The sequence below is a fragment of the Capsicum annuum genome, chromosome 1, assembly GCF_002878395.1.
Source record: "Capsicum annuum cultivar UCD-10X-F1 chromosome 1, UCD10Xv1.1, whole genome shotgun sequence".
Lineage (NCBI taxonomy): Eukaryota > Viridiplantae > Streptophyta > Magnoliopsida > Solanales > Solanaceae > Capsicum > Capsicum annuum.
Window position 1 is genome coordinate 196,901,332 of NC_061111.1, and position 20,755 is coordinate 196,922,086.

General features: G+C 32.2%; 1 protein-coding gene and 1 long non-coding RNA gene across 12 annotated transcripts; one reads left to right on the plus strand and one right to left on the minus strand.

Annotated features, from left to right (window-relative positions):
• Positions 1-2,143: 2,143 nt before the first annotated feature.
• On the minus strand, positions 2,144-4,747 carry LOC107843423. Its single transcript, XM_016687721.2, has 2 exons — positions 4,390-4,747; positions 2,144-3,816 (listed from the first exon to the last, which is right to left on the minus strand). The coding sequence occupies exons 1-2, from the start codon at positions 4,493-4,495 to the stop codon at positions 2,291-2,293; spliced, it is 1,632 nt and encodes a 543-aa protein (XP_016543207.1). The 5' UTR covers positions 4,496-4,747; the 3' UTR covers positions 2,144-2,290.
• Positions 4,748-14,651: 9,904 nt separating this feature from the next.
• Positions 14,652-19,196, plus strand: LOC107843434. Of its 11 annotated transcripts, none has more exons than XR_007047272.1 (5): positions 14,653-15,053; positions 15,860-16,802; positions 17,403-17,514; positions 17,621-17,680; positions 18,600-19,196. It is a non-coding gene; the product is annotated as an uncharacterized LOC107843434 (long non-coding RNA). The 11 variants fall into 11 exon arrangements; XR_001666371.2 differs by having other exon boundaries at positions 15,860-16,040; positions 16,736-16,797; positions 17,403-17,843; XR_001666369.2 differs by having other exon boundaries at positions 14,654-15,053; positions 15,860-16,040; positions 16,736-16,802; positions 17,403-17,843.
• Positions 19,197-20,755: the final 1,559 nt, after the last annotated feature.

Genomic DNA, 20,755 nt, shown 5'->3' on the forward strand with positions numbered 1-20,755 from the left:
CATTAATTACAACCCAATCAGAATCAAGTAGCATGCAATCGGCAGAATCAACAAATGAACCACAATGTTGGTTAAAAGCTAATGTAATAGGAACTCTATAGTTATAACAAGTTTTTAAAAAATCATACGTAGAATTCCATCTAATATCAATTTCCCCAGGCATCAATATCGGTGCAAGTCCATTTTCTTGACATTTAACTTTAAATTCTTTAATTCTTGATCTACGATTATTTCCTTGTATAAAACCAACAGCAAGACAGATTTTTTCAATATAAATCTAAAAAAACACAAGACCATCTTTTATAATTAAATTATATATATGATATGCACACTTAATATGAAAAATTTCATGTAACGGCGGTGATAGCTTAGATTTCAACTTTGTTATAGCAGTCTTGTTGTTAGAAGCGTTATCAAAAGCGATACATAAGATTTTCTTTTCGATACCATAAAATGCTGCAACTTTATGTATCGAGTCAGCAATAAATTGTCCAATATGTTTAAGATCTTCATCATATAAAAAAGTAAGAATACGTTTTTGCATCACAAAACTTTTATCCATCCAGTGACAAGTAACGGTTGAATAATCATTTTTATTTACAGCACGATCAAGATCAGAAGTTAGGGATGTTCTACATTGAATATTTTTTAACAATGTAGATAAATAAAAACAATATTGTGAATGAAGTCTAAAAATATCAGACCGACAAGTACTTCTAGGAATACCATTAAACATAGGATTATAAATTGCTTGAATATAATGAATAAAAGCATCAGAAGAAGAAAAACTGAAAGGCAAACAACCTACAGCTACTATTTTTGCTATTTCTTCCCGGTCCCTCAATTTATTATACTTCTTCGTTACGTGACCGGTTGTTGGGTCCATTCTAATTTGTGTGGGCCCACCAACAGCCTCACCACCTTGTGCAATTTTTAACTCTCTTTGGTGGTCTTCAGCTAAATGTCTCATTAACGTACCCGTACCCCCTTGCTTGCCTCCTCTTTTATACTTATATATTTTTTAACAAATATTGCATTGCACCTCAGTATCTGATATACGTTCAAAAAATTTTCGTGCAACACTAGTTTGTTTACGAGCTCTTGGGGCACGGGGAGGACGGGGAGGGAGATTAACCGATTCGGATCTAACGTTAGCATTTCCTATTTCAGGTGTCTCACCAATATTTTCATCATCTTCATCTAAATCAACTGTATCTACTTCATTTTCTTCTTCTATACCATAATTTTCCTGAACTTCTAAATAATCCATATCGTGAGCACCTACACCTATTTCTTCCTCAAAAGGTTGACTAAGTGGTATCGGAGGCGAAGGTACACGGGTATATCTGGTACTTGAAGTACCTCTACCGCTAGTAATTCACTTTTTGCTACCACTACCACTTTCGGGATAAAATTTTTTGACACTTTTACCGAGGTTTCTTAATTTATCCATGGTATAAATCAAACTAAAAAATATTCAAAATACACAAAAAGTAATAAAAATAAATATTCAACAATTAATACACTAATTATAAATTAAAAGTAAGAGATAGAACGACAATACCAAATTTTGGAAGTATCCGAAGGTTGCGACTTTAGAAACTTCCACTTGTACTTAGTAATCGCAAAATTAAAAAAATTAAAGCGAGCACTTTAGAAATTAAATATATAGAATATTTGAGAATTGAGAAATGAGATTTGAGACTTGAGAGAATGAAAAATTGTGTGAAAAATGATTTGAAAGTGTAGGGTATTTATAGAAATTTTTTTGGGATTAAAAAATGATTTTAAATTAAAAAAAAAACTTTTTTTTGTATATTTGGGCCCAAACTAGCCGTTATATCCGTTGGGCCAACGGCTAGTTTGGCCCAATTTTCCAAAATCTTAAAAAAAAAAAAAATTAAATGGGTTTATCCGAGCTTATCCAGGCCGGGCCGAGTCGGTTAACCTGCGGGCCCTAATCGGGTTGAGTTCGATCCGAGTTAACCGGGCCCAAATTCAAAACCCAATCGAACCGAAACCCGGGCCCTTAAAGCTCTTGGACTTACTGGGCCGGGTCAAATCGGTCCAGTTTCCTTTAATGGGCCGGTTCGGGCCGGTTAAAACCGGTCCGTTTGACACCCTTAGCGTAAGTATACCAAACTTTCTAACGACAAAGAGATCACAATTAAAATGACAAACATAAGATACAATCGTGAAAAGACTATTTGATTATACAATCATTCAGATGAACCGTGGATAAATATAAAATAAAGCAAACACTATTTTAATCACCCTGAATGTACCATGTTTAACCCCTTTCATCACCATTCCACATATCCTTAAACTTAGGTCCAGTAGGTCCTTCCTCACCCAAAACCTCACTTGGTAGACTTTTCACAAGTTTCTCAATAGCCCTCTTTAATTTTCCAGGCAATAATCTCTCAATTTTATTGAGCTCATTTGCAATATCATAGCTTATTTTTGGACCCCATTCTCTAGCATAGTTCAACCATGCTGGCTCAACAATTTTCAAATAATCACCAGCAACCACTGCATAATTTGCTCCAGTGTCCATCACTTGCCCCTTTGCTGTGTCATTTCTTATGCCTATGTTACCACTCCCCTGCAGATTTTGCCCTGATTTCGCGTAAGAAGCGTGACCATGGTACGACGAATAGGCCACGGGCTTGTTACCATTTTCAAATTCAAGCTGAGGTGCACTCATCCAATCTCCCCCACTGTGTTGAGAGAAGTACACACCTTGTAACTCCCCATTGAAGTTACTTATCCTTAAGGTTACGTGCTCCCAATCGCCAACATGTTGTCCAATTTTTCCTAACTTTATGTTAATGAATTCGATTTTTGCTCTAGCAGGGCCGTTAAAGGGGTAAAATAGCCATAGAGCGATATCAGTATGTGTCGCGCCAAACACTGGTTTAATGTGTAAGTATGAAGTCGCAGATTGAATATCTCCATTCTTGACGCGATCTTTTGCTGAATTGTCAGTCGGTAAGTCCAACCAATACGCACCATCATTTGAACCGCCTTGAGGGAGATTCGCACCATCTGGCTGAACAGCAACTGGTGCAGATTCTTGCCCTTTGGTATACAATAACACGCCGTTCTGGAAGTACCAATTGACAGAAGAAGGGTAATATTCTTCATTAGGATGGAAGTAAAACAAAGGAGAATAGGCTTGAAATAGTGCTTGAACTTGGCTTAAATTTGGCATAGCAGATGAATTTTCTTTGACATTTTTCAAACATGCTAATGAATTTGCTGCAGCTCCATTATTTAAAGCCACAAAAGCACCAGTAAACACTCCAAAATTCTTGATTCCTCTGTCTTTTGGTCTTGTTGAGTACACACTAAATTCATCATGTCTCCAAATCCAATCATCACTTTCCGATACATCGGTTAAATCAGCACGAACACAACGAATTTTGTCAAGAGAAGGCTTCTGAGGCGACGTTGTCACAACGTGACCTACAGATTTATAGCCCTCAGGAGGAATTGGCAGCCAGATATAGCCAACACCATCTTGTTTGATATTCAAGTTCTCACTAGTCCATACAAGTGTGTAGTCGATTGGCACTTTGAGAGCATCTCCAGATAAATCTTTCCCAACAAGAAGGAACCCGAAGAGGGGCAAATTGTTACGTTGGCTATAGGATCCAAGCATAAAGAATCCATTAGGTAAATTTGATGGTTCAAAGAATGTAGCTCCAAGATCATCAGGTCCACCTTCATGGCTAGCCCATACTTTAGTAAATGATGATATTTGAGACACTTCTAATCCTCCAAGATCAATGACTCCACTAGCAAAGCCTTGACCTAATATTTTGACAATCAACAAAAACACAACAATTGATCAGAGAAGCCAGAAGCTCAAAAATCTATCGGAGCTTTAAGTGCAAAATACGACTATAAATATAGGCTTTTGCAAGGGAAACATCAATAGGTCATGGGATTCAAATCGCTGAATTAGTCACTGTCTATATCACACCCTCAAGGGGCACGTCCTCCTTCCCTGTATCTTGTGTGAACGTTGGATACTTTGAGTACTGACTTCCCTTTTTGTACATGCAATGCAAGAAAATGTATCAACAAAAAGAAACAACACTTAAATTCAGCCAAGGCATTTCCCGAATAGCTAACGTATAACTTTGTCAAATATATTTGTTGTCTAGTTAGTAATATGGTGACCTTATCACCTAGACACACGCACACACAAAAACGTCAACTAAGCGAGGCAAAGAGCACAACTTGGGCTTCATCGAGCTTTAGACTTAAATTCGCTGTAAACGAGCCTTTCACAACACTACAAATTGATCAGATAAAAATGAAGCAAAAATCATAATATAAGATAAGATAATAGAAAATAGCACTTTGAATAACATAAAGTACCTGAAGGCCAAGTAGGCAATGGAGAAGGAAACTTAAAGGGAGTATCAATTGAGGGGGACACATTGTCATCATCCTGATTTAAACTTTTATTGTTGATGTTCCCCATAATTGTTGAATCTTTCAAGGTATGACTTGAAGGAAGTGCAAGGAATAAAATGAGGCAAGCAACAAATATATTCTGCAAAAGAGAAGTTGAATAATTTGAAAGATGAACTAGCTAAGCTATATATGGTTAGAAGAAAAGTTCAATGGGTGAATCGTACAATGCAACCTTAATGTGATGGTTATATATATACTAAAATAATTTTCCTAGCCTTGACAAACTTAATCTTCCTAGCTGTTGACAATGTCAAGAGCATACTTACCTAAAGCTTGCCTTCTCTGCTTTTGTCTTACAAGTTAGAAATTTATACATGTATGTTTGTGTTAGGTAGATTGTCTACGTCACATTCAGGGGCGCAAATAATTTATTCGAATTTTCTTTATTGGAAAATTAAATTATATATAATTTTTATATCTATCTATCTATCTATCTATCTATCTATATATAGATATTAAAATTTTATTGGATTTAAGATGGGCTCTACTAGACGAGCCTAATCCATATTCTTCAAAGACTAATATCCGTTAGTGTTTTTTGAAGACTACTATATCCTAAATCATAGCTCACACATTCCATTGAAGAAACATCTTGAATGCTGCATAAACTTTTGAGTATTCACAAAGAGATCTAAGACATCAAATATGATCTTTTTTCAAATCCGGAGAGATTAATAGACGTTGTTCCTTGAGATCAACCCATATATATCGAAGAAGTGCCACCCGATGTTCATAGCGATAAAATACATATCAAGGAGGTCCAAGTCATTTTATGTTCGATAAATATAACATTAACAGCCTTCGAGCAACTAAGTAAATTTAGGAGAGAAGAATCAAGTGAATACACAGAATTGTACTCATGAACATTTACCAATAAATTTACTTTTCTTTTAACATCGGATTGCAGCTTACTTTGCATTTTGAGAAAATTTGTATAAATAGTAGATGTTAAATTCTTATATTTTTTGTGTGTTCGTTTCTTTATATTTTGAATTCTCTTAGTAAAATTCTACTCCCTTTTCCAACACTATGTGTATGTGAAAATATTTCGTCTACCGAACTACCTTCTAACGCACGTCACAAATTCTACATTACAAATTTTATTCCAATGGCCAAAAAGGTATATCTAATGCTAGATAATTTCCCAAAGGAGATAAGTCTAACTCTAATAAAACTACATTCCTTAATCTTGTTTTAATCATATAGGGTCAACAACCATCTGCATCGTACAAGCAATAAATATACTTTTAGTTAGATGATGTTTTACACGCTAAGAATATGCTAAACGATGCTACTCTTTGCGTTCAAAGTCAAAATTCATTAGTGACATATTTATTTTGTTTTTGTTAATATGAATCAGAATAGAGTTTATTTTTTAAAACTAAAAGTTTTCCACCAAATCAAATCAGACCAACATTTACTGTTTCCTGGTTAGACCTTTTCACCATATTATTTTACAGGATTAAAAAGTTTCCTTGTGTTCCAAACAAATATTAATCAATTCAAAAGAACACGTTGTACGCATACACGTTGTACGCATAATGACAATAATTAATCGTAGATTACTATTGATACAGCTTGTTGGTGTATAAATACAGTCTAATTAATTAGTCCAGAAGGCTTAAAGTAAATTAAAAGTTTCGTGATTGTGGTTTCGAGTTCCGAAGAATCAAGGGAGGAACAGATTGGTACCCACGTCGTTTATCAATGAAAATTGTTGTTTGTTCATATTTTTATTTTTATTTTTATTTTGTGGTTGAAGTTTATTTTCCATTAATTAAATTATGTTGGAAACAAACGGGCACGCCCAGTGGGACCAAATCTGCCCTTCTGTAGCGGTAGGATCGTAAAGATGGAAGCGTACTTCAATACTCGTCTTTGAGTTTCATCAAGTCTACACTCCGATAAGCCTTGAAGTAGGGGGCATTTGTAGACATTGAAATTTTGTGGACTCTACAAAAACAGTTTAATTTTTGTTAGAGTTACTAGGGGCTACTTTACCCTAAATCTAGCTTGGTGGCTATTCTATCTAAACCCTAAATTACGCTTATATAAAGGAAAAAAATCCCTTTAAAAAGGCATATCCAAGATGCTGAAGATCCACAGATTCATGAGATATTCATAAAGAAATCAAATATCTCTTGATAATTTCATAAACTCATTGAATATCACAAAAGTATCAAAATTTTCTCTTCTTGATAATCAAATACATCAAGAAGATCTTCATGGAGATCAAATCCAAAAATTTCTACATTCGGAAAATATGCCACTAACGACCCTCGAATTACGGAGAAAATTCATATCAAATCCGAATATTCCTATGTTCGAGAAATATACTACTGACAGCCCTCGAATTATGGAGAAATCCAAAAATTCCTACATGATACCAGATCGACAAAGGAGACCCAAAACAAACACCAAAACAGTCCATAAGTTGGAAGAACGGAGGACCCCTTGGAGTGTTTTGAAAGGCCTTCTTGACACTTCAAGGCTTGTCCTTCTTGGTTAAGCAGCCCCCAAGCTTGGGTCTCAACGTATTGGCCTCCAATTATGTCCTATGTCCTCGAACGTATCACTACGTTCGAAAAATCTGTCATTAACGATCCTCGAATTATGAAAAAAATTTGTATCAAATTTAAATATTCCTATGTTCGAGAAATACGCTACTGACAACCCTCGAATTACAGAGAAATTCAAGAGAGAAAAATCAAGTGAGGAACAAATTTATACCCACGTCGTTTATCAATACACATTATTATTTCTTTATATTTTTATTTGTGGTTGAAGTTTATTTTTCATGAATTAAATTATATAAACACACTCTCAGTGGGACCAAATCTGCCCTTCATCTCTTCTATCATAAATCAGATCTGCAAATCTATAGCCGGCATAAAGATCGAAGCTCTATGGGTACTTCAATACTCGTCATCAAGTCTACACTTCGACAGGCCTTGAAACAGGGGCATTTGTAGACATCAAAATCTTGTAGAACTCTACAAGAAGAATCTAAATTCTGTTAGAATTCTTGGAGACTACTCTAACGTCAACCTTAAATTATGCCTATGAAAAGGGCGATCTACTCCTTGAAGAAATATCTTGAATATACCATAAATTCATAGTATTCGTAAAAAGATCGGATCTCCAAATCCCACAAAATCATGGGATATTCATAAATAAATCATGCTACGTTCGAGAAATACGCTACTAACGGCCCTTGAATTATGGAGAAAATCAAGAGGGAAGAATCAAGGGAAGAACAGATTTGTTTCTACATCGTTTATCAATAAAAAATCATGTTTCTTTATATTTTTATTCGTGATTGCAATTTAGTTCTGTCACTGTAAATGTTTGTTGAAAACAAACTGGTATGCCCAGTGGGACGAAATCTGCCCTTATCTCTTCTCTCATAAATCATATCTGCAAATTTGTAGCCACCATAAAGATGGAAGCTCTATGGATACTTCAAAACTCGTCATCAAGTCTACACTTCGACAAACCTTGAAGTAGGGGCATTTGTAGACATCGAAATCTTGTAAAACTTTACAAGAAGAATCCATATTCTATTAGAGTTCTCATCATTTATAAACATTGAAATTTTGTACAACTCTACAAGAAGAATCCAAATTGATTCTGTTAGAGTTTTTGCACTCCAAATTCTGTTAGAGTTCTTGGAGCTACTTTAACATCAACCCTAAATTATGCAAGGGTAGCTTATTCCCTTGAAGAAATATCTTGAATATCTCATAAATTCATGTGTATTCGTAAAAAGATCGGATCTTCAATATCCTACAAAATCATGGAATATTTATAAAGAGATCATGCTACATTCAAGAAATACGCTACTAAAGACCCTCGAATTATGGAGAAAATCAAGAGAGAAGAATCAAGGAAAGAACAGATTTAGATCCGCATCGTTATCAATAAAAAATCATGTTTATTCATATTTTTATTCGTGATTGCTATTTAGTTCTTCCACTATAAAAATTTATTGGAAACACTGATATTTAAAGTCAGCCAAAACTGATGGATTACTTGATAATTCTGTTCTTTAATTTATTTGGTTTATATAGGATCGTTGTAAACTTGTAATCCCCTATGGTATTGTATTTTCTTGTTATATTTTAAATAAAAAAAAATTGTTTTGATCGTTAGTCAAAGTTTAGTGTATCATATTATTAAATTCAAAATTACTTAAGGATGAAAAGTTACATTTATGTAATGACTGATCTGATGTAATTGGTCCTTACATGTTTTTTCTTCTCATGTTGTCTTCGCTTATTCTTACTCTACCTTTTAATAATAGCTTTTAATAATAGCTCTACCACGTATCCTACTTTTCTTGTAGGTTTGTACTTACTCCAAATTACTTATGTCATAATATTATGTAACGACGAAACTATACAATCTACCCGAACGTTATATCTATCAAAATAATTCAATATAACACAATTTAATATAACATAAAATATTATAAAATAATATGTAACAACTAACCGTCCAAACAAAGTTGTAATACACTTCAAGCTAAGTTGTCAATTAGCCTTACTTAAAAGCTAAAGTCGCTATTCGTTAAGATTTGCACGTTATGTTTTATCACGCAGGCTTCATGACGAGTGCTGATAAGAACAAGCTTGGCGTGTGCTTATGTTATCCAAATAAATATTATTAATAAATTTCATATACATTTCCAATTTGTAGTTCTATTTTTCATATAATGTGGTCAACTCGTAGTAATTATATACTACCTCCATCTCATTTTGATGATTGTTTTAGCTCGTTTTACACCTATTAAGAATATTAATAAATACAAGGTGTAATTTACTATTATTCGTATTTATTAGTTGATGTTTTTTTTAGAATTGACAAGTATTAAGAAGAATAACTACTTTAATATTAAGGATATAGTTGGAAACATCGTTAACTTTAATTCTGAACTTCTCAAACGACTAATATAATATTTTAGATAACTTTTTGAGCTAAAGTTAAAATGAGACGGAGTGAGTAGTAGTTATATTAGAGTATCTTTTTGAGTAGAGCCGTCAATATGGGTCAGGCCCGTAGGATCGGGCCAAATCGACCTGTAATTTGATGGAGTTAAGTTTCAGTTTTTACAGTCCATTTAAGAACAGATAGCCCGGCCCGGATAAGCTCGTAGCCCGTGGGGTTTGAGCAATATGGGTTGGGCTAGCCTGTGGACCAGCCCGCAAGTCAAATACATGGAACTATTTAGATTGCTTATTAGTATTTTTATTTGGTTCGAAGGATATCATATCAAAAGTTATTTAATTTCGGTATTAGAAGTATTTTTTAGGGTGTTGGAGATTTGATTAACAAATATTAATACTATGTAATATTGTTTGATAATATTTATGTTTATTAACATTCTAAAATTAAATTATAAAATATTAATTTTTAAAAAGTGGGCTGGCCCGTGAGGCCCTCAACCCACAGAATAATGGTGTGAGCTTGGTGTTTTTTGGCTCATCATTTTGATGGGCCGGCCCGGTCTGACCCATCAAACTCAAAGTCCGTATGGATTAGTCCGAATAGGATGGGCCGATCCATATTAACAGCTCTTATTTTGAGCATCATCTAGCAAGTACAGCAGAGTACTAGTATATACGCATCCAGAAGAATATATATATACAACTTTTTATGTACCTACATCCTAAAGGGAAAAAAGTGATCTGGTCATATTTTTATTTCAATTTTTATTCTTTAATATTCATTTCTTATACTGTAAAATGCCCTTTATAATGAGTGCTTGAATATGGAAAAAGATACTCACCCGTCGCAACCAAGTTTAAATAAACAGCAGAAGGAAACGTACTTCATTTTAAAAATTAACGTTCAATTTGATCAATTTATTGAAAATAAAATGTTAAAAGCATATATAATGTGAAAAAAGAAGTGTAGTTACCACATGTCCACCTGTAAATATTCATTTTTTGAAAGAAATCAGAAAACGTTTTTCTGATTTTATTTGCTTTAAAAGAAAACGAATCAAATGGGATCGATGGAGATATTTTCTACCCACCTTAGCACATGGAAAATGGACCATGCAGTGGACTTTCTTTTCCTTTTTTTAATTCCTCAACTTACCGATTGACGATTCAAGCATGTTAGGCTAATAGCAAATAAAAGTCTTAAATTTTTTTAAATGTAATATATTTTCTTATAAAGTATATTATTTTGCAATTAATAATATAATCAATGAATTTGATTTTTTTGAGACACAGTACGTTCAATATATCAAACTTCTTTTAATAATATTTTCTTTTTCTACAAAAAAGTTTACTTTTTATACAAGTTATATCTAATATTTCACTTATAAAAAACTTATAATCTACTATTCTTCCAATAAAATGAGGCTTCTTAAATTTAGAGGACACAGACAGTTGCCTTTTTGTTTTTTTTTAAAGGATAAATCCGACACTAATCGCTTGACCAATCCTCAACTTGTCACCATGCAGTGGACTAAGCTCCGGCACCAGCCAAGTTAACCTTTTGTGAAGCTTTGAATTTACAAATAGTTGGTTTTGAACTTTTAATCTTGCTGGTCCATTAGTAAAATTTTAAATGTAACAAGTTCTTTTAATCTGATGATTTGCATATAGGACAAATGGGGATAAAAAAATTAATACCACACATTTTCAGTTACGGGGCATACTTCCCTATTTGGTAAGGATACTTCATCCTGATAAATATAAAAAAAAAGGAATTTTCCTTCTCAAAAATTTGATAAAACAGGCCATAAATAGTTGTAATCTGGTTACAAGCTTTGAAATAATTGGATAAATAGCATATGCTGGATGCGTATATGACGAGTGAGTAGGCTAAAAAGAATCATTAATCATCATCATTTAGGTGAGTTTCATTCTTAAATTATTGAGTGTTAATAAAATTCCCGTGAAATATCATGAACTCAAATTGAAATACCCTTGACAGTGGCGGAGTCAGACTTTTGGTTAAGGGTGTTTGTATTTTTCCTTGGGCAAAGAACTATTTAAAAAACAAAGAAAATAAAGCACTGTTGCACCTGCCAAGTTTCAAACCCGGGTTGTTGATGCGTAAATGCACACTCTTGACCACTAGACTATGCTTCTCTAGCTTGTTAAGGGTGTGCAACAACACTTGAAAAAAATTTCGGACGAAGGATGTTCATCTGACCACCCTTCGTTGGCTGTGGCCCGCCACTGACCCTTGAAAGGATATGACATGCTAGATCGACATCACGCTTCAAAAGCTCCTCCAAAGAATTACAAATGGCAATACACGTGATTTTTTTTTAAGTGAATAAGTTCAAAATTTCCCCTAACATACAATCACAAATTTGAAAGTTTCTTAACTAAACTATTGGATAGTCGTGCAGATATACTCCCTTTCTATATAATCTATATCTATAATCCGCAAACTATATAGGAGAGCTAAATCGCATTATGCAACGAAATTCTCATGCGGCATAACCAATTGAGCCACCCTAGTGACTGGGTAAAAAGTATGATACACGTTATTTTTTAGAAAATAACCAAAAACAAAGAAAGTATCTTCTTAAATGAAAATATTTCTGTTCAAATAGAAAAATAAAATAAAAAATTGAATGTGTTTATTACTGTACGTACCATAAAGAGAAGAATGCGTAGTAGCAGAAAGAGCGGAGACCAAAATACTGATGACGTCATCACCACCGTCACATACGATGCAAGACACTACCTTAAAGAATTTCTAGTTTTTCGAGAATACACTGAGTGAGTATGTTGTTGTTGTCGTCGTCATTATTGTATAGGATAGTATATATATATGGAGTGTGACGTTAAGCTCTAATTAAAAAAAATGATTGTGTTTCTGGAGCATTGAAGATTTATTAATTCCTTATTTCCTGATTAATTTGTAGTATTATCATAATCTTCGTTTGGACTTTCCTAAAATATAGTACTAACTAGCTAGTGTTATCATTCCTTTCTATACTTATGCTGAGATTTGGTGGTTACAAATTAAATGTGAACTTTTAATATTTAATTTAATTAGCTGTTAATTGAATTGAAATTGATTTTCTCTTACATAGTTAATTAGTTGGGGAAGAAGTAAATGGACAGACCACTGCAATCAAACTTTAATTAGGATATTATGATTGATTTAAATCAAATACAAATCACTGCAATCAAACTTTAATTAGGATATTATGATTGATTTAAATCAAATACAAATCACCGCTAATTTTAAATTCAGATTTGAGAGAGATATCATTTCAATAACGAGTTTGTTAAGTGTCTTCATGTCTAGAATATTAAAGATAGGATTGCAGAAATGAATATATTTTATTTATCTTGTATTAAATTATCTGATTAATGCAAGGATCATAAGAAGGTAACCATATTATCAACGAGAAACTACTAAAGATGTACACATATGACACCATCTGGTTAATCTTTTTTAACCCTAGCAATATATGAATGTGAAGATTACAGCATGCTTTTGTTGTAAGTAAGAGTATCACTGGATTTTAGAACCCCATTTATACCAAATCTTTTTCCACCTTTACTTGCAATACCGTTATATATGGACAATTTTTTTATTTTTTTTCTATTTGTTTGTTTATTTATTACATCATTTTGGTTACTGCTGGTCATGAAATGCCAAAGTGAAAACTGCACAATTTTTACCCTCAGGTTCGTTTCGTACAAAGAAAAGTTATTTAGGGATTAATAATATCAGAATTAGCAATGCAGAAATTGGTAATGTAGGAATTATAGTGTTGAGATTATTTTTTATCAAGTGTTTGATTTATCGTATTAAAAACTAGATATATCATGCATTGTATTTGGATTTAAAACTCTACAAAATCTTCTTTACAATTATACCCTTAAATATTTGTGGAATTTTCTACATTTAACTAGTCAAATTGCTCACCCTTTGCGCGATCTTATAGAAAAGCTAAAATATGATATTAATTCTCCCTCCGCTTAGTTGATTATTTATTTTTTAAAAAATAAAATTGAGTTTATTTGATCAAGAAAAATTTAAAACAACAAATAAATGCTATATTATAAGATTTTTTTTGTTTTTAAAATGTAAAGCACAATATGTAAGAACAACACAGACTATTGATAATAACAAAAACAAAACATAAATACATATAAACTAGTACAATATGCAAAAATAAACTAACACTGCTAGCCACAAGATAATAGTAAAAACTATCTATGATTTTCCAGGTGTAAGATAATACACTCTATGGTGTATAAATTATTCATGTATTAAGTGAGATTAAATTTAAATTGGGCTATCAAAACATTGTACTAGTTGGATTAAATTTTAATCCATAAACTATTTTATTTAATACAATCTATCAAACGAGGCTTATGTAGAAATTTTATTATTGCTTAGTTTATTTTTGAGAAAAGGTCAAAAATGCTATTAGCATATCAAAAATAGTTTAAATTTGTTATTCTTTCATTTCTTGGACCTCAATTTTCCCTATCTTTAATTTTCTCTCCCTTTTTAACAGATGGTATACGTGAGATTTTAATCAATTGAAAAACTACATTGTATAGCTGCTCACTAAAATAATAGTCAGTAAATATCTATTTTTTGTATGTTATTGTATGATATGATTCAAAAAGTGTATACTATTTTGTATATTAGATCCAACTCATATATAACTTGGCTATCTAAATTATTTGTTCAATTTTTTTAGGAGAATTCACATCCATCACTGTTAATGGATAAAGAAGCTGGCTAGAACCTAGACTTTGAAATCGGTTGGAGCTTGTGTTACCCTACTTCTGAACCAAAATTTACAGCTTCAAATAAAGTAGGCGTTGTCCTTTGAATCCATTCAATCACAAAACTTGAAGCGCATTAAAGGAACTTGATACGAAGAAATCGCTTAGTTATTTTGGGTTAACTAACTCGAATAGGTTGGATTATTTATTATTAAGGCCACGTTGTCCAGTTAATTAAAAATTTCTAACATGTAGCTTCTCAGTAAAAGGAAGAATATTTTTAACCTGAAAATTAACTTGAGGAAGTTGTGGCCCAATTTATAGAGGGACTGCGGGGCATTTTTAAAATTTCAAAATTAATGTTAAGGGCAATTTCTACTATATAGAAAGGTGAGTGGAGGAACGACCAAGAGTGTTTTGTAATTTTATATAAATAATATCTCTGCCAACTAATATCCCTAGAAGTCTCCAGACACACACACACACTCTCAGTTGCTTAAACAGAACAGTCGCATCACTTTTCTCATTAAAAAAATTCTCACTTCTCTCCATCCTTTTAGAAGGAAAGCATAGCTAAAATTGGTCTCTCCATAGCTATCCACCTCGAATGAATCTGTAAAAGCTACTGCTGGAATCCAACACTATAAGGTCAAGATATGAGTCAGCAAAGGTCAGTAGCTATTCCAATTTTAGGACAAATCTTTTTTTAACTTGATATGTAGTAGCATACTCTAAAGAATATACTTTTCTCTGTCAATCCCTTGGAGGAGGATTGGTCTCTGCGATTTCAACTCATTCATGAACTTCGAGCTGTGGTTGAAAGCATAGAAATCTTGAGAGGTAATTTATAGTTGTGATGCTTCTTTATACTTTCCGATTTAGTGGAACTTGGTTTTTAGGGTACTTATCTGTCACTTGTAGAGATGGGCTTCTTGATTTTCTAATCAATTAAATATGGTGTACAGTATTATGGGTTGGCATGTAGAGGTGACTCTATGTACTGAAACTCAATAGACGGTGAGCTATTTGATTTTCCAATCAACTAAAATATGGTGTACAATATTGTGGGTTCATATGTAGAGGTGTTTTTATGTATTAAAACTCAATGGATGGTGTTTTCCTTGTAATAATAGTCCATCTCCACACCTTTTTGATTTCGTAACTAGAAAAAGTTCTTATTAGACCGTATTTCGACCTTTTATGATTACTGCTCATTGTTAGCGTAAAACAATTTATTTCTATCCTTATGAATCGCACTATACTATGCTATTCATATTAATTATATTAGGACTCCTTACTTTGTTTGTTGGATCTGTAGTAATTCCTTACAACCAAGTGAGAGTGAATTTGAATATATTATCGTAATCGTTTTCTTTATCTATAAATCCTTTGCATCATAACTCAAATAGTTTGATGGATTGAAATGAACTTTAAAAAAAGCAGTTCAAGTTAAAGATAATTTCAATATGATGAACAACTCTATTCAATATTTTGAATTTTTGCTTACCTTTAAATTTGATGCTAATTTGATGAAGCTCTGAGTTTCTTTTGTAGAATTATCTTTCTTTGGATCATTTTGATATGCTAAAGGTAAAGACTAATTGACTATTGTTTTGGTTAACATGTGTAAAGTTTACTATTTTCAGCTTTTACTCTTTGACCAGAGCCAACTGTAGAGCCATTTGAATCTTTTGTATCAAACCAAGACGGGGAGATCTTGAAATTTTCATAAGGTTGCCCAATGAATAATATTCTCATCTGCTAGGAAGAAGTAAAAACTAAGTCTACTAGGGAATGTACTAAAACTAAAAGCTCTGAGACCGAAAGGTATGATTTCATGATTAATGCCCTTTGATTTGCTTAAACATATTATTTCCTTATTACTAACATCTTTACTATGAAAATTCTCCGTTTGTAACAATGATCTAAGGCCAAATAGCTTGATAGAAAGATGAGTTGAGAGAGGACCAAGGATATTTTTTTTCATTTTACACCGACACGTAACTCTAGACTAAAGCATTTCTTTATTTTTGTTTCACCGACATACTCCAATTCTTTTCAACCTAATTTCTTGCTACTTTTTGTTACATCTTTTAGTTTCGCTCGATTTTCTCTCAGGTAAGCTTTCTCTCAATTTTTCTTTAATCTTCTTCACTTCTTCTCTAATTTTTCAACATATAGAGAAGTGTAGAGTTTCACAAAATTTGTAAGAGTTATGATGGAAATACTCTCTCCTCCACATTTTCAAGATCGGTTCATTTGACTTCTTCTCAATGACACAAATTTTGCAAATTTTAAGTAGGTTTTCTCTCAATTTATTACCTAATATTCTTCCAATTAGATTTATCAATTTCATGGTTGATGTTTAGTAGTGTGCCAACCTTCATTTACTTCCTTTAGTGTCTTTTGTTGATCTTTAATAAGTACATTATCTGTATTTATTCTTCAAAACTCAAAACTACAATCCATGCTCTTGGAATTGCATTTCATCTGAACTTAACATTCTTATAACACTCAAATAGGGGAAAAGATATTATTAGTGTGGATGTTCATCCTTCAGATGTCATTAATGTTGCCAAAAGATGTAAGGTATTGTTCTTATAGGAATTGATTCAAATATGATAATGTATGTCCATTGAAAAATTGATGTCATTCATGATATATCTGTTGAATAAAGTATGAGACTAACGTAAAATTTATTTTTCTTCCTGCTTTGCTCAAATTATATAAAATCCCCAAATTTTTCTCTCGTGTGAATTGCCTTGCCTCATTTGTTTAACATTTCATATCTCTTGAAAGTTTCTTCTCATGAATCCTTTAATGACCAATGAATTACTTCATATAGATTGCTTCCTATTGTAGAAAACGTTATGTCCTCTAACTGTATTTCATTTTTTTTGTTTTCACGATGTTTTGAGATAGAAAATTTGAGTAGTGTGCAATTATTGACTTACAGCTTCTTTACATTTAGCAAGACAATTTACTTCTATCCAAATTGTGCTTTTGAGTTAAGATGGCATGAAAATAAAATTGTCAGCTGAGTGGTAAGGTTGTATGTGTATGATCATCTTTTTTTCAGTTTTAGCACCTTAAGAATCAGTGTTATTAATCTTATGTGAGCTATAATGATCTAACTGCTTATTTGAAAAATGTTATCTGTTTTAATTGAGTTTGATCTGATTTATGCAGGCACCACTATTTGGGAATAAGCAAATAGTCGTGACTGATGCAATAATAATAGTCTATATGGAAGGGACAGATCTAGCAGAATTAAGTCCATATATGACATATTATTAGATAGGTTGGTATCTTTTCTCTCATATGTGCATTTCTTTGAACTTGTTTCGAATTGAAGCTTAATTCTGTATGATGCGGTGCATCAAATGGCCTCGATTTATTATCTGAAGAACTTAGTGTGTTGAGAAATATGAACTTAGCAGTGAATGAGGAGAGGTACAATGATGCAGGTACGTCAAACTAATTCTGTGATTATTTTATTAGAAATATCTGTTATAGTTCTCCTTTAATTAATTTGTTGATATATCACATGTATTTGCTTGTTACACCTATGTGAAAGGACAAATTAATGAGACTTCATGAGAAGACATGAACTCTAAATCTTTTTTCAAGGTATTTTTGTATACTGTTGACGAAAAAGCTTTTTGATTACTTTTGTAGTCATGGAATGAGCAAATTATATTATGTTGGATCATGAATATATTAATTATCTGTCTCCTAAAATTTACATTATTCTGTAATAAACTTCTTTCAATTTTTGTTGTGCTATTTATTGCAACTCTCCTTGTCTTGGACAAAAAAAAATGTAAATATTTCCTCTGAATTTCGACGATGAAGGATGACAGCTATGACACTGTGTTGTATCTCAACTTTTCAACACCATACTAACAAAAGTTTCGAGGAATCAATAACTTACAGGGAAGCTTCAATATTATTGTTGTGTATGTGTTTTTCATATTGTACAAATCTTTGTTGAAAAATAAATATCTTGTCTATGTTGTGTCGGTTGGCTTCTTATCTAGATAACAACAATAGTACAACCTCTAGGTAAAAATGTATATAGTTTGATTGTTGCTGAAGAATGTATCAACTCTGTGAGATAACAAAAGACGAGAATTAATTTGAGGATATATGACTCTAGAATACCAAGCACATGGCCAATTGACAGAAAAAGTAGATATTTATAGTTTGGTGTTCTTCTATTGAAAATTGTAATGAGAAAGAAAAATAGGAGTAAAGACACCGAAAATATATATAAATTAGTTTTCATTCTAATTTTTATCAAACTCTTTTCTTAGACAAAATTTTCAATCTTGAAGAACATTTTGCATATTGGTCTTAATTCTTATATTGGATTTAAATTAACAGGTGTGGGATCACCTTTAACGCGGTGGACTGGAGGAACTATTCAATCCAAATCTTATGTTGCACAACTATCACATCACTATGAAAAATGAGGTCGTAAGAGTTTAGCATGTAAGACTTTTATGCTCTCAAGAGATTCGAACGTTAAGGTCATTCATGTCTAAGATATTACAGATGTTTATCAAGAAAGAAGAAGATCTACCTCTACCTACTAATCCACCATTTGTCAATGAGAAAATCATGGAAGTTCATAGCCCTTGGGAGAGGTATTCGCATAGCCAAGGCAATTTTGTTTCGATTGTCAACTTCTCTCACAGTTCTTTTTATCCTAGATGATGATATTTTGTGTCCTGAATACATCATGATCGAGCAGTTAGTTATACAATAAATGTGTTTCAATCGTAAACAAGTTGAGGTTGGCTATCTGAATCTCAAATCCATTTAAGCTTTGTCAGAATAGAAATAGAATTGTATATAGTCACCTACATATAAAAAGGTTCATGCAGATTCTTTCGAGTGTACAATTTTTACCCCTTTTTATTTTAGAAGGATGACATTTTATTTTGCACATTCAAAAAATAAATACACATTTTATTTAAATTGTTGTCGTGTCCAGTATAACCCATCTATCAAATTGTGAATTTTTGTTATTTATATTCATTGTTTGAGGCAAACGTTTGAAGATAATATAGACTTCCATTGTTGGACCCGTGCAAAGCACAAACATACCTATCTAGTTATAGAAAATTACATGTTATAGCCCCAATAGTGGGCGGCTTTAGATTTTTGACCTTAATAAGAAAAGTCTTTAAAAGACTAGTCTTACTTCCCTTTTTAATATAGTACAAGTATAATTTTGCCCTCTACACCTCAAATATTTTTAAACTTTTCATGCTCATTTGTCTCTCAAATTCTATTTTTATTTTTATTATTTTCACTTTTTAAATTTTTTTCTTTAATTTTATTTTCATGTTTTAATTTATTTGCCTCAACCTTTATTTTTTTCTCTTTTTTTATTTTTTCTCAAATATTATCTATTTCTTCATTTTTTCTTTTTTTTTTTAATTCATTTGTCTCAACCTTTATTTTTCTTTTATTTTTTATTTTTATCATTTCTCTTTTTTCCTTATTTTTCTCAAATTTTATTTTTATTTTTCCTCTCATTTTTATTTTTCTCAATTTTTTAATTCTTCTCTTTTTTCTTAATCTTTATTTTTTTTCTTGCCTTTTTTTCTCAATATTTTTTTTATTTCTGTATTTGTTTGATCATTTTTTTTTCTCAACTTTTATTATATTTTGCTAATAAATAAAAAATTGAATAATCTGCAAAGAAGACTTTTTTTTTTTTACATCAAAGCAAATTTAAGGGTATGAACTGTTGTTCGGAAGTTCTTTGAGATAAGTTTTGCCTCTAAGACAAAAAGTATAGAACAACTCATAAATCAAGGCACAATGTGGTAGTGTCAAGTCTTGCTTGTGGAGCATGACTTTTTGTTTGAAAATCCTTGAGTTAAGTCTTGCTTCTAAGACAAGCATTATAGAACATCTCATAAATAAAAAAACATTGTAGTAGTGTCAACACTTGTTCATTGGACGTAACTTGTTCTTTTAAGAGGTTCTTGGACTAAGTTTTGTATTAAAGGCAAGACTAATAGAGCATCACATAAATCAAGACACAATATGATAGTGTCAACTCTTGTCTATGGGGCGTAACTTGTCAGCTAAGTCTTGCCTCTAAGGCAAGAGTTATAGAATATCTCATAAATTATGATACGACGTGGTAATATCAATTCTAGCCCATAGATCATAACTTTTGTTTGAAATTCCTTGGTCTAATTCGAGTCTCTAATGCAAGAGTTATAGAGCATCTCACAAATCAAGACAATGTGGTAGTGTCAACTCTTACCGATGGGACATAACTTGTTGGTTAAACGTCTTTGATTTATAAAACATCTCATAAATCAAGAGACAATGTAGTAGTGTCAATCTTATCCGTAGAGCGTAACTTGTTGTTTAAAAGTCCTTGGGCTAAGTCTTGTCTCTAAAGTAAGAGTTATAGAGCATCTCATAAATCAAAATATAATCTGATAGTGTCAACTCTTACCCATGGGACATAACTTGTTATTTGAAAGTTCTTGGGCTAAGTCATGCCTCTAAGA